The sequence below is a fragment of the Protopterus annectens genome, chromosome 3.part0, assembly GCF_019279795.1.
Source record: "Protopterus annectens isolate FY-2018-M chromosome 3.part0, PAN1.0, whole genome shotgun sequence".
Taxonomy (NCBI): Eukaryota; Metazoa; Chordata; order Ceratodontiformes; family Protopteridae; genus Protopterus; species Protopterus annectens.
Window position 1 is genome coordinate 211,886,815 of NC_056731.1, and position 13,146 is coordinate 211,899,960.

Below are 13,146 nucleotides of genomic sequence, written 5' to 3' on the forward strand. Positions count from 1 at the left end.
CGCTTAGGCAGGAGGACTATGAGAGATAGGACTCAGTCAATAATTTTTTTCAAAAAAAAAAGACATTTTCAAATTTTTTTTTTTTACCTGCATTTTGTTTTGATAGTGGTCACCCCAAATAATGAAAGGACAGTTAGTGGGAGTTTCAATAATGAGGGATATATTGATGAATTCCTGAATGAATTCGAATGAAGATTCATTCATTAAGAAAAGTTACCTGAGGGAGTTCATTGAAGTATTGAGAATTGATTACATAACATTGAACAAGAAGTTATTGAGAACAGGAACATAAATTAGTTGGGGATTGTAGGTAGTAAAAAAAAAAAAGGCTGTCCAAAAAGGCAAAGGGGGCACTTTTTCGGGACTTTTCTCGAAGGGACTTCATCAAGGATCATCAGGATCATCATCAAATATTGATCAAATATAAAGATGTTTGAATGAAAGATGATGAATTTTTATACCTAAGATATGAGCCTCAGGAGATATTTAGAGGAGAGAATATGGAGAGGGATGAGAGGATTGAGAGAGAGGGGGTAGGAAGATGATTAAGATTAAAGGTACTTAACAAGGGGGCTATGTTCCAGTGGGGTTCTTGTCAATCCAGTCAGGTGTCCTTCAGGCGTCCTTTAAACAGAAATTTTTAGGAAATTTAATATTCAATGCATACACATAAAGAGGATGTTTACTTGGGCATAGTTATACTAAGCATAAGTAAACTAAAAAGTTAGCGAAACAGAAAACAGAAAAAACAGTGAACAAAGTGTACAGTGAAAAAAAGAATGAAAAAGATAAAGGATAAGAGAATTTGTACAAAATTGTTGGTTTGTAGTTTGTTTTGTATTGGAGTTGAAGTGAACAGAGAGTTGCTTTGGAACTCAAACTGGACGTGGGAAGAGCACCAGGTTTAAATAACATCAACATCAGCAGTGTTTTAAAACTAAGAGCTGCTAGATTATGAGTATGAGCAGTTATGTACAACCACTATGAATGTAATCTGTTTTCCTGTTTTAGGATCTACACATTGTACTTACAGATATGATTTTTTTGCATTTATTTACACATTCTCATATTTTGGGTTGGCACAATGTTTTGTGGGTCATTTTTAATTTAGTGGACCAGGTCTAATTTAAAAGATTTATTTAAAATATTCATTCGAAATGCGTATTTAAAATATGGTTATAAATTCTGTTCACAGAACTGTATTTTTAAAGAACAGATTAATTACTGTTTTTTTTTTAATTTTTTCAAAACAATTTAACTTTTTTTTTTTGGCGTGGGGTGGTCACATGATGTAATTCAAGCTAACATAAGCTATTTAAGGTGATTAATTTTATGGCACAGAGTTCTAATGAAGCCTGGTATTTAGACTAGGTGAAAGCGCTTAACTCTACTGTGTTGTGTGCATCGTTCTGCATTGGATTTTATTAAAGAAATAGCTGTGAGAGTTAGAGAGCTGAGGGAACCCAGAAGGAAAATCCTCCCAGGGGCATTTACTTAAAACAGAACTGGGTAGGGTGAAAGCAGGTACATTTCTATTTGGAGGACAGGTATGTGAATAGCTGGGCTTTGAAGTTGTATACCGTTTACTTGCCTTTTTCTAATTGTCGAGCAAATGAACTGTCCGACAATTGGGCTGCCTGACATTTGTCAGGCAAATGAACTTTAGGTGAAATGAAGGTGACCTATACAGATTTCATTTCTTTTTATATAGCAGTTTAAGCATTTTTATGCAGCAGTAGTTTCATAGAGCCAGACGTATGTCGTAAAATACAATATGCAAGCAATTGTGTATTTTTTTTCTCTAGACCCTCAATATATGTCAAATAACAACATGAGATTTTTCAGCAACACTGGACTTGAACGTTCCACTTTCATAGTACTAAACTTTTTTTTTTCTTTTTTATTGCTATATGGCTGAATTTTTGGGTATCCATTCAGTCTAGGGTAGCTTTGATAAGTTGCATGTGTAGTTAAGTCTAGTTAATAAATGTTCTACTTGTTCCTTTGATTTTTTACAGTGCTGTGCAGGTATTTGCAGTAATTAAGTTGCACCACTTTCTTAAGTATCTTTTCTTAAGGTTTCCAGATCTGGGTGCATTTGAGCTTTAATATCTGTCTCTCTAACATATGGAATATTCTTGCCAGTGAGAATACAAAATTTGAGTAGTTTCTCCCTGACAGTAACCTGTGCCACTATGTTTCTGAATTTTAGCAAACTTTTTTTTTTCCTTTTTTTTTTTACTATACGATGCTCGTCCAGTCAAGATAAAACAGGTGAACAGTTGTGAGTTCTGGTTAAGCAGCTTTATTATATACAAACACATCAGGATTGAGGCTTAGTAACTTAAACTTATAAACGGACTGACTGCTAATACTCATACATGTTAACACTCTGGCTGTTCTCTCAAAATGGCACTGCTGCCTGCATGTGCCTACAGTGCAGCCTTTCTGTGAGCTCATGGATTTGACAACTCTCTCTAAAGCTTTGCTCAACGTTAAATCAATGTCACAAAGCAAAATCTTTCTCACTGCAGCATTATTGACACCAAACACAAGCCTGTCCTTTATCAGCTCCTCTTTCAAACCACAAAATCTACACGTTAGCTTTATTTCTCAAATCAGTGATATAAGCTGCAAAAGTTTATCCTGGGTTTTGGTCCCTTGTATAAAACAGGTGCCTCTCTAATGTAACATTTTTCTGGGGGTTGCATGTTACTCTAAATTTACGTTTCAAGCACTCAGTGTCCTCTCTTCAGCTGGTACAACAATATGGTGGTTTCCCCTCTCCTGCATATGCTGCTGGTGCATACACAAATAAATGCCATCTTTCAATGGCTTCTGACCTCGCTAAGCAAAGTAAATGCCCTTGTATGTGCATACTTGTCAGAAAAAGCTGCTTGTATGAAAATATCGTATTCCTGCTCAAATACCCTCCAATTCTCTGCAATATTATGATTAAACACAGGTGGACTGGGTCTGCGAAATGCCTCTGCCATATCAACGCACAGTAGTGAAGGTGCTTGAAATTATGTACGAACATAAACATATGTATGCCGCAACTTGTAATTATGCCCAGTAGCACAGCAAACTCTATGAAATAACTGCACTTTGCTAAATAAGACTATGTAGCACAAGAATGCTTTAAAAATCACTGTATTTTGCGAAACCACCCTTTATCAGTGTAAGAAATGCTTTGAAGTGACTGTACTTTGCGAATGAATTGTATGCAGCACAAGAAACTTTTCAAAAGGGCTGTACTTTGTGAAATAACTGCACAGTGTAAAAAACACTTTGAAATGGCAGCATTCAGCGAATAAATGTATACAGCACAAGAAACTTTTCGAAATGGCTGTACTTTGGCTGTACTTTGTAAAATAACTGTTCTTTGCACACAGTCAACACTTTGAAGTAATTGCACCATAATAAAGCACACACTGCAAACAGTTTTATGCTTTGAATGGCTTTGGTCAATGCGAAATCTAGAAAAACATGGTCACCTTGTTTTTCTAAGCTGATGTTGCCCTTTTATTGTACTCATTATGCCCATTTGACCTCTTATCATGCTCCTTATACTTTTCTTGTGCTCACTTTACTTTAGACATGCTCGTTATACAAATGGGAGGTAATTCTGATCCCCATATAAGTATTTCTGATAGTTTTATCAAATATTGTGGTTTCGAACACTTCGTTTAATAATGCATTTTGTGCCTTTCCTTTGATTAGTAATGCGTTTTGTGCTACTCGTGTGATTAATAATGCGTTTTGTGCCTTACAAATGCTTCGTATCATTTTCTTTGTAAGATAAATCATTTGTGCAGGCTTTGGTTACCTGAAGTTCATTTCTGGCCCTTTTTTAAAATTGTTTGAGCACTGTATCATCCAACCTGCTCAATATACCTTCACAGTCAACACTGCGCCTCATGGCTTGAAGAAGTTGCAAAGTCAACCGACAACCCCTTGCACGGACGGCAACTGCAAGGCCAGAAAATCAAGTAACATGGTGATGATGAATGAAAATCCTGCTGTCACTATATCTGCAAGTGTTTTGCAGATTCAAAATGTTGCATTGATAAATGTCATTAGACCGAAACCGGTCTGTACTTCAAAAATAAATTTGGTTTCTCGAATCTGCTGGCCAATTTGTGGTGTTACTTGAAGTTGCACTCATAATCACTGTTCTGACACCCATGTCGCTCATCCGGTCAGGATAAAACAGACAGTTGTGGGTTCAGTAAAGGCAGCTTTATTATATAAAAACACATCAGGATTGAGGCTTAGTAACTCATAAGCATACTGACTACTACACTCATACATGCCAACACTCTGGCTGTTATCTCAAAACGGCACTGCTGCCTGCACGTGCTCACTATTTATATGCATGTGCCTACACGTGGCAATGCTTCTTAACGTTACAACACGCACTGTTCTGCACTGTTACTGGTTTTTCAACTTGCATTTCTTGCTCCTCTGTACCTTCTAATCACCAGTCCCACACAAGAGTTAAGTCTATTCGTTCTCCGTGGAGGGATACCTTTCTGTACCACATGACAGACAGCAGGAGAGGACTATCATTTTGGCAGCCACACAAAAGTTTGTGTCCCTCTTTGTGCCTGATCATGCAAGTTGAGGAAATGTTGTGTCAGTAACCTGAAGGTCAGGCTTCAGTCTACCAACTGTGTTGAGCCCATTCTTGTTTTAGTACAGACATTGATTGTCCCCAGGTTGGGGAAGTACCTTGTACTGATCCCTTCTCTGCAGCCCTACTTCATACATGACAATGATTATTGAGGGGTTTCTCTTGATCTGTATCCTCCTCCATTGAAAAAACACTTGTGTTATGTAATACTTGACACAAACATCATGCCAATTTTCAGCAACTGAAAAAAAAACTTTAAAACAAAACTCTGATTCTGCATTAGTGTGCCTGTAAACCTGTGTGAAGCAAGTAATGAGTAGATGGAACTATATATGTAACTTTGTCTCTTTCAAGATACAACCTGTATGAAAAGGATTGTGGTCAAAATCCTCTACCGGATACACATTTTAATAATAAAAACTACAAAAACTTATCCTAGAATAGCCATAGGTAGTCCATTTTCTAAGTGCAATAATGCCCTCTAAGGTGGCCGTTGGAGAGAAATAATGGACTACCCAGAGGTGGACAGGCCCACTAGCTGCATTGTCGGGCCCCACAATACTCCTGGGTAGGCCTTCAGTTCCCTGCAGTGACCATTCTGGAGGACATATTTGCTTGTTTAATTATGCGTTAATTGTATCTCTTAATTCACATATCTTTAAGTGTACAGTACATATTTTTAATTATTTCCTGGCAAATAAAATGTATCATCATGGATCTGGAATTGCTGATTATTTTCTAAAAATTAAACCATGTAATTGCATTTATGTAGCAGTTAGTGTCTTGTATGTAAACACTACTCCTGTCTCTTTTGCAGCTTGCAAAATTGTTAGAAGAACTGAATCGCATGCCTGATCTCTTCCCAAAGAAACAGTGTAATTTAAACTCTCCAGTAAGTATGTTTTTGTAGTATCTTTCTTATTATTGGAATATAGAGACCTCAAGAAACAATAGTTAACTGTATTTTTGCAAACTTTACTGTTTGTAGAAACAGAAGAAAACTCCCAGGAAATCATTTTCAGAAGCTCCTGTTGAGCGCCGTATGAATCCCAGCAGGAATGCCCGCCCTCCTGAAAAATTTGCTTTGGAAAATTTTGCTTTGTCTGCTATAAGAATTTCAGAGCAGCTGCACAAGATAAAAAAATCAACAGGGAAGAAAAGTGGACGAGAGGTGATTCATTTCTCTTATTTGTGCTTGTCTTGTTTGCACCAACACAGTCCTTAGTTAATACTTGGACCTAAACTTTGGTTTGCCATCATGATACTTTCCTGTATGGGTCGATCCTCAAGGGTAAGTTCATAATGTGTAGTCAATGGGATTCACATGTTTGCATTCATTGAAGAAGGATCTGTCAGTGTCTAATGCTACCCAGGTTGAACGGTTGTCATTTCTGCTCTGTGTAACTTTCGATGCAGCATGTTTTTGTAGTACTGTATTGTGCATCTTCCTTTCATTTTTATTTTGCGCTGACAGGGTACACTGTCCTTATACCTAGCACTTCAGTCATGATGAGTAGGTCTCTCCCATACAGAGGATACATTTTTAACAGTGCTCAGTTGTGCAGACATTTTACTGCCTGCTTAAAAGATGAATGTGTTTATAGGCTCAGACCATAAAGCATACTTTTCCCAATATAATGCCCTCTAGATTTTTGTGAACAAGTCACTTTGCTGGTATTTTTAAATGTCTGTGTTGCTCTTAAGGTTAAAAAACATAAAACTCCTACCTCTAATCTCGTTATAGAGGTAACTTGTGGGGATTGCATGCATTAAAAAATAAAACGCAAGGGGTTCTGAAATGTGGACTACCTATCCTAATTTGAGATTTCGAGGGGTCTATATCATATGAGAGAATCACACAAATTGCGAACGTTCATAATATCGAACGTACCGGACCTCGAAGTGCTTTTTCTGAGATTGTGGTAAAGTGAAGAATTAGATATTTACCCTTTCCTCACTGTAGTGCGATCTCTGAGGTGGAATACATATTTAGCTGGGGGTGTGGGGGCACAGCCTCCCACAATCTGAAGTTCGAGGTCCAGTGCGTTTGATATTATGAGCGTTCGCAATTTGTGCGATCATATGATACACACCTGATTTCTAGTTCAGTGCAGTTGTTGCTTCGGCAGATGCCAGGAAGTACAGCAGTGGACTTGAACCATAAGTTGCCTGTTTTTTTTTATTTTATACTATTTACTGCACTTTTTATTGTCTGCCACCTATTTTTATAATGTTTTTTATTACTGTGTACTAAACTACACTGTTGTACTGCAATTGTCTGCTTTACTGTGCCTGTTAAATGGAATTTTATTGCTGTTTTCACTATTTACAAAGCATTTTTGTTAGTTTGACTGAAGTATTTACTGGTATTTTCATTGTTTTTAAGCTATCTGTTCTGCTTTTTCTGGTTTTCCTGCCAAGCAGTGTTTGTATAACTGATTTGTTAACTGCTTAAAACATTCTTTAGACCTCATTGCTGATTTTTTGCTGTTTGTTTTTTTAGTGCCTCACTGCTATTTTTCTGCTGTTGTAAACATTCTGTAGTGTTTACCACTGAAACTAGGGTAGTTAGTAGCTGTGGCATAGTCCAGATAAGGCTTGCTGCTTCTGGAACTGTTTGTAGTGGTTTGTTTGTTCTGAACACGTTTTCCAGGCAGTCTTGAATTGGAAGGGGCCTATCTGCACTTTTGTGAGAGAATTGTGCTGATTGGGACCTGTCTGGCAAAGGGAGGTCAGTCTTAGGGCTTGGAGTAAGCATCCTCGTTAGTCCTTTTGAATCTTTTTAAATTTTTTTTTTCAAAGTTTTTGGCTTTTGGTATTTAGGCCCTACATTTGAGCAGGTTTCTGCTTGTTTTCACGTCACACAGCACCATGTGCTGCTGCACAGTTGTGCTCCAAAGCTAGACAGTTAAATTAAACTAATTTTCCCCAGAAATATCCATCCACTGAGCTCCTCTGTGATAGATTCTGAATTAGCCACCCCTAGTGACAGTCTTCAAAATAGCATTATGCACAGGACTACCCTTGTTTCTCCTGCCAACCTTGTTGACTTGAGTCTGTTGAGGCAGTATAGCAATTGCCTTGTGTACACAGACAACCCTCTACTAATAACGCACACACTAGTACAGAGTGCAAGAGAACCAAGAATCTAGATTCCATGTTCTCTCTCACTCATAACAGTAACACGGAGAAAGTTGTCAACTCGCCCACCACTACTTATGCTCACAGTATCACTACATATACACACAGTTCGCATCAAACACGTAAATCCACATACAGGTTTTCTCGAAAAACTTACCGAAACACCGGAGACCTCCAAAACATGAGTGCTACAACTAACACAATCATTACAGCACCCAAGATGCATAGCAACACCAGTGTCTCGCCCACCAAGCCGGTAAGGTGTAACACTCAAAATCTACATTTCATGTCATTGGAGACTAAATAGTGAGAGACTGATGTCCCACTCACCAGATTGGACAAGGAGAAAGTCACAGTCCGCTGCCTGTCTGCTGCCAAGATTCATCAGCTCACCCATGCACTCGGCTCTGTCAGCAACAAACAAGTACCGTTATGAATCTGTCCTAGTTCATGTTGGAATGAATGACCTGAGATGTACCTCACTGGATTATATGAAATGACACATGGCTGAGCTCTTGGAGTGCGTGTCCCAGGCATGTATGTCCCTAGCTTTGAGCAGCATACTACTCTCAACTAGAATGATGCCACAGTCTAAACATAAAATGATTGATTTAGGTTCATAGGTTTGTACTAGGCTAATGGCCCAGGAGCCTTTACAAGCCTAGCCCATAGAAGTGCCCTGGCATCGTGCCGCCCGACATTAGTTCCCAGTGCCTCTATTAAGTTAGAGCCACTGCAGTGATCCCTGGGGTGAACTTTCTATTTCCCATCCACTCATCAAGATTTCTCTTGGAGTGCCAGTGAGGTGCTCTGCTTGACATGTATGGGAAGTCTATTCCAGAGCATGGGCAGTCTCTGGATTATGAACCTGTACCTCCAGCTTATTCTGTTGATTGTGGTAATGAGGTTGAGGTCTCTGGAGCATGTGGTGTGGAGGGATTTGGATTTCTTTAGATGTAGGATTTCTAACATAGCTGGGGTCAGACATGGCTTTGTAAGTCAAGCAGAGATTGCCTGATATGAGACAGATTTCAATAATTGAATGACTCCAAAAACTGAGCCAGAGGGGATCCAGTTCCTGTCCGCCTGGGAAGCCATGATTGACAAACCTCTCTGCTTTGCCAGAGACTGTTTTGAACCTGGCACCTCTTGGCTGTCTACTGCTGGCAAAGGCTCTTGCCTCCCCCATAGTGCCTTTTTTGGGCAAGGTCTCGAAAACATCATCACCAATGTGAAACTAACCAATCAGAACAAAATAAGGATCATGCTGCTAAATGCTAGGAGCTTAAACCAAAAACTGCACTCCCTGGAAGCACTTCTATCCCTAGAAGATGTCGATGTCTATGCAGTCACAGAAACCTGGTGCAAGGTCCGAGTACCCCAGCCTTGCAAGGCTACAATACCTTCCTCAGCTTTAGACCACAACATGAAAGTGTGAAAACCAAAGGAGGTGGTGTTTCAATAGAGAGAAATTCACCTCCCGTCAGTTTGACTGGACAGTTCTATGGAGTTACCCACCATAACCTGGATGTGGACTAAGACCCGCATTCAAGTCATAGCCAGTTATAGATTCCCCCCTCCATGGTTTACAATGCCCACAAAGCCTATGTCACCAAATTGGAGACCATCCAAATTTTACCGAACACAATTATGGGATATTTCAATTTTCCCGCCATCAACTAGGAAACCTACACTAGACCCAACTCACTAGCGCAAAAGTTCCTTGACTTTGTCAATTCAAATGCCCTGGAACAAATTGTCCATACCTGGACAAGGGGAACAAACACTGGATCTGTTCCTCGCCAACATATCAAACAAATGTACTACAGCAACTGTCAAGACACTCATTAGTTCAGCTGACCACAAATCAGGCACCTTCGAGCTGGCACTAACGCCAGAATTCACAAAAGGTGAAATCCGACTGAAAAACTTCACCAAAGCAAACTATACCCTCCTAGTGAAGATATAATTGCATTCTAAGCCCCACCCTAAGTTACTGTCCAAGAAAACGAAGGCAAGGCCCCAACAATGGAAGAGCAACCTCCTCAGCCTCAACAGGCAAATAAGACAACTTGTCAAATCCTCCAAGGGCTCCTTTTAGAGAAACATAGCAAGTACAGCCAAGGATTGCCATAAGGCCTTTTACAGCTATGTAGTAACCTAAAAGGTAGGACCCAAGCATGTGCAGAACTAGTGGCCAACCGTACACACACACTGACCGCACAGAAACAGCAAACCTGTTAGTGGATAGGTTTGGTGAAAATGTCACTCCCTTATCCCTACCTAACTTGCAACAAAACTTCCCCCAAACTTCTCCCCACCTTATATATCTGAAGAGTAGATCCTCAAAGACTTGTCCAAGGCATAAAAAACACAGCCTCTATGGGACCAGAACGACATCACAGGCTGTCTTCTAAGTAGGCTAAAACATGAACTAGCATCACCACTAAGTACCCCTTTTCAATCGTAGCTTAACCACAGGCTTTGTTGCTGCGGAATAGAGAGCAGCAACAGTTATTCACCTCCATAAAGGTGGCCTACCCAGGGAATTACAGACTCACAAGCCTGGCCTACCCAGGGAATTACAGACTCACAAGCCTGGCCTACCCAGGGAATTACAGACTCACAAGCCTGGCCTACCCAGGGAATTACAGACTCACAAGCCTGGCCTACCCAGGGAATTACAGACTCACAAGCCTGGCCTACCCAGGGAATTACAGACTCACAAGCCTGGCCTACCCAGGGAATTACAGACTCACAAGCCTGGCCTACCCAGGGAATTACAGACTCACAAGCCTGGCCTACCCAGGGAATTACAGACTCACAAGCCTGGCCTACCCAGGGAATTACAGACTCACAAGCCTGGCCTACCCAGGGAATTACAGACTCACAAGCCTGGCCTACCCAGGGAATTACAGACTCACAAGCCTGGCCTACCCAGGGAATTACAGACTCACAAGCCTGACCAGCCTTATCTGTAAGGCGATGGAATGTGTTGTTATGGACCTCTTAAATAAAGACATAGGTAACCTCCAGTTTGGCTTCATGAAGGACAGGCAGATCCTGCCTGTTAAATCTGATGGATTTCTTTGAAAATGTGACCAAGGCCATTGACTAGGGCAAATCTGTGCACACAGCATACCTCGACCTGGCAAAGGCTTTAGAGACAATCCACATTCCGGCATAAACTTGGCAAATTGAATGTAAACTCCCTCATTGTAGGATGGATTGCCAACTGTCTCACAAACTGGACACACTGTCAAAGTGGGTGATTGAACATCAACCAACCAGCAGACCTGTTAACCACAGCAGTCAGTGCTGGGGTCCCTACTTGATTGTATGTACTTTTCACAAGTTCAGGTCAAAACTAAGGGGTTGTGGTTGAGCAAGTTTGCAGACTACTGCAAAGTAGGTTCAGTCATTGAATCCCCAAATTATGTCAGTGTACTCCAGGAGGGTCTCATGCAAATCAACGACTGGTATATTACTCACAGTCTGTCTGAATTGCAGTGAAATGCATCATCATTCCCTTCAGCACAAACAGTGTCCCCTCACACTGTCAAATCAATACCTTAAGTACTCCTGGAAGTGTTGGGGAACCTGGATCACAAGTTGACTGCGACCTTAACTTCAACCACCATGTCTACTGTAGTAAGGAAAGCTTTGTACGTAGCACACTTGATTAGTAAAGGCATTGCCTCAAAAGCAAAAGAAGTTAGAAACCCGTTATACTTGGCACTTACCCAGCCCATAATTGAGTATAATGCACCATTTGACATGTACTGCAACAATTAGAGAGACCTCAGAGGTTTCTAACAAAGAAGATCAAGGTGCTCCAGCATGTGCCTTACACAGACTGACTAAAGTCCCTCTCACTATACTTCATATCATATAGACTTCTTAGGAGAGACTTATGCCTGGCCTACAGATCAATCCAAGACTCAACTCTAATGAACTTGCTGTATATCTGTAAATCAAATGGGACTAAGGCTACCAATTCCAGGGACCTAAATATGGCCTTCGACTTAAAAATGTCCCTTCAGTATGTCCTGTTTGTCTCCCAGCGATTGCGGCATCTTTGGAAAAGGCTACCAGTTCATGTGAAACAGCACCTCTAGGACACTGTTCAAGAGAAACCTGGACGAGTGGATGGGGCACTGTAAATTCTTAATGGGGATAGAGCCCACAACCTTCCTGGACATGGGCAGTCGTCACTAAATGCAATCTTTGGTATTGACTGGTATTTCTATGGCATTACATTGGAATGAAACGGCTCTGATTAAAATGACCTCCAAGTTGATAACCTGGTAATCTCTTTAGATCCTATGATAAAAGAGAATAGTCTGGGCATATTGTTCAGTCGCAGTACTCATCTGATGGCTTGTTTGGAAATTGCTGGTGGACAGACATAACAAAGGAGTCTTTTCCAAGATGGTAAAGGGTAGGAGTATTATATTTGCAAGTATAATACACTGTTGCTGTCACCTTGTATCTAGGGGGAATGAAAAAAAGTATCCATTAAATTAGTTACAGGTCAAAAAGATGATGGACAATGTATCTGTGAGTGCAAATGAGGATCAAGAGGGTACAACATGGCTTTAAAGGGCAGAATAATGCCAAAAAGCAGTTGACAAAATGAGATGAATTATGAGCTGACTAATGATGTGCCTGAAACAAAGAGCATTTCTTGGTATATATTTATTAAAATGGATTGGCAACATAATCCAGAAGAGCCATCATCATTGTGAGATATCTTAATATAAGATTTCCAATAATTATTCATGTGGGTGAAAACTGAGCAGTTTGGTGCCATCGTCGATGACCAATTACATTGTAGACTGATGCAAAGAGGATAGAAAACATGTGGGTTCTAGCTCTGCACCATGCACTTGGACCTGTAATCCATACTCCACTGCAGTACGAATTGGATGCTACCAGAAGTGAGGACGTTCAGTCCTTTAAACGAGGTACTAAATTAAGATCTCATCTGCCTCAATTGGTTCTAGTCTATATGAATGTCAATAGACCCAGAGCAATGGATAATGATCAGGGATAATAATTAAAACCTAATATTTACTGACACACTAGAATATTAACGCGTGTACGTAATATGTGTGTGTGTGTGTGTGTGTGTGTGTATATATATATATATATATATATATATATATATATATATATATATATAGTTTGCCTTTAAAATGTTGAGGTCCACTTATCTGATGCTCTGATGAGTGAAAGTATGTTTTCAAGAGTTCACTAATTCGAACAGAAGAATTCTGTACTCATAGCAGCGAATGCTGGTGTGCATTCGCTGTTGTGAATTCAGCATTTTGAGTGGAGATCGCACTACAGTGGGGATTGGGACAATG

The 13,146-nt window shown here is 40.1% G+C and overlaps 1 protein-coding gene across 1 annotated transcript in view; it reads left to right on the forward strand.

Moving 5' to 3' along the window:
• Positions 1 to 13,146, forward strand: part of CDCA7L (cell division cycle associated 7 like) — a 167,626-nt gene that overhangs the window by 55,280 nt on the left and 99,200 nt on the right. The window contains exons 5-6 of the mRNA XM_044064699.1: positions 5,454 to 5,528; positions 5,625 to 5,807. Of these exons, the coding sequence (XP_043920634.1) occupies positions 5,454 to 5,528; positions 5,625 to 5,807 (258 nt within the window). The remainder of the gene's footprint in view (positions 1 to 5,453; positions 5,529 to 5,624; positions 5,808 to 13,146) is intronic.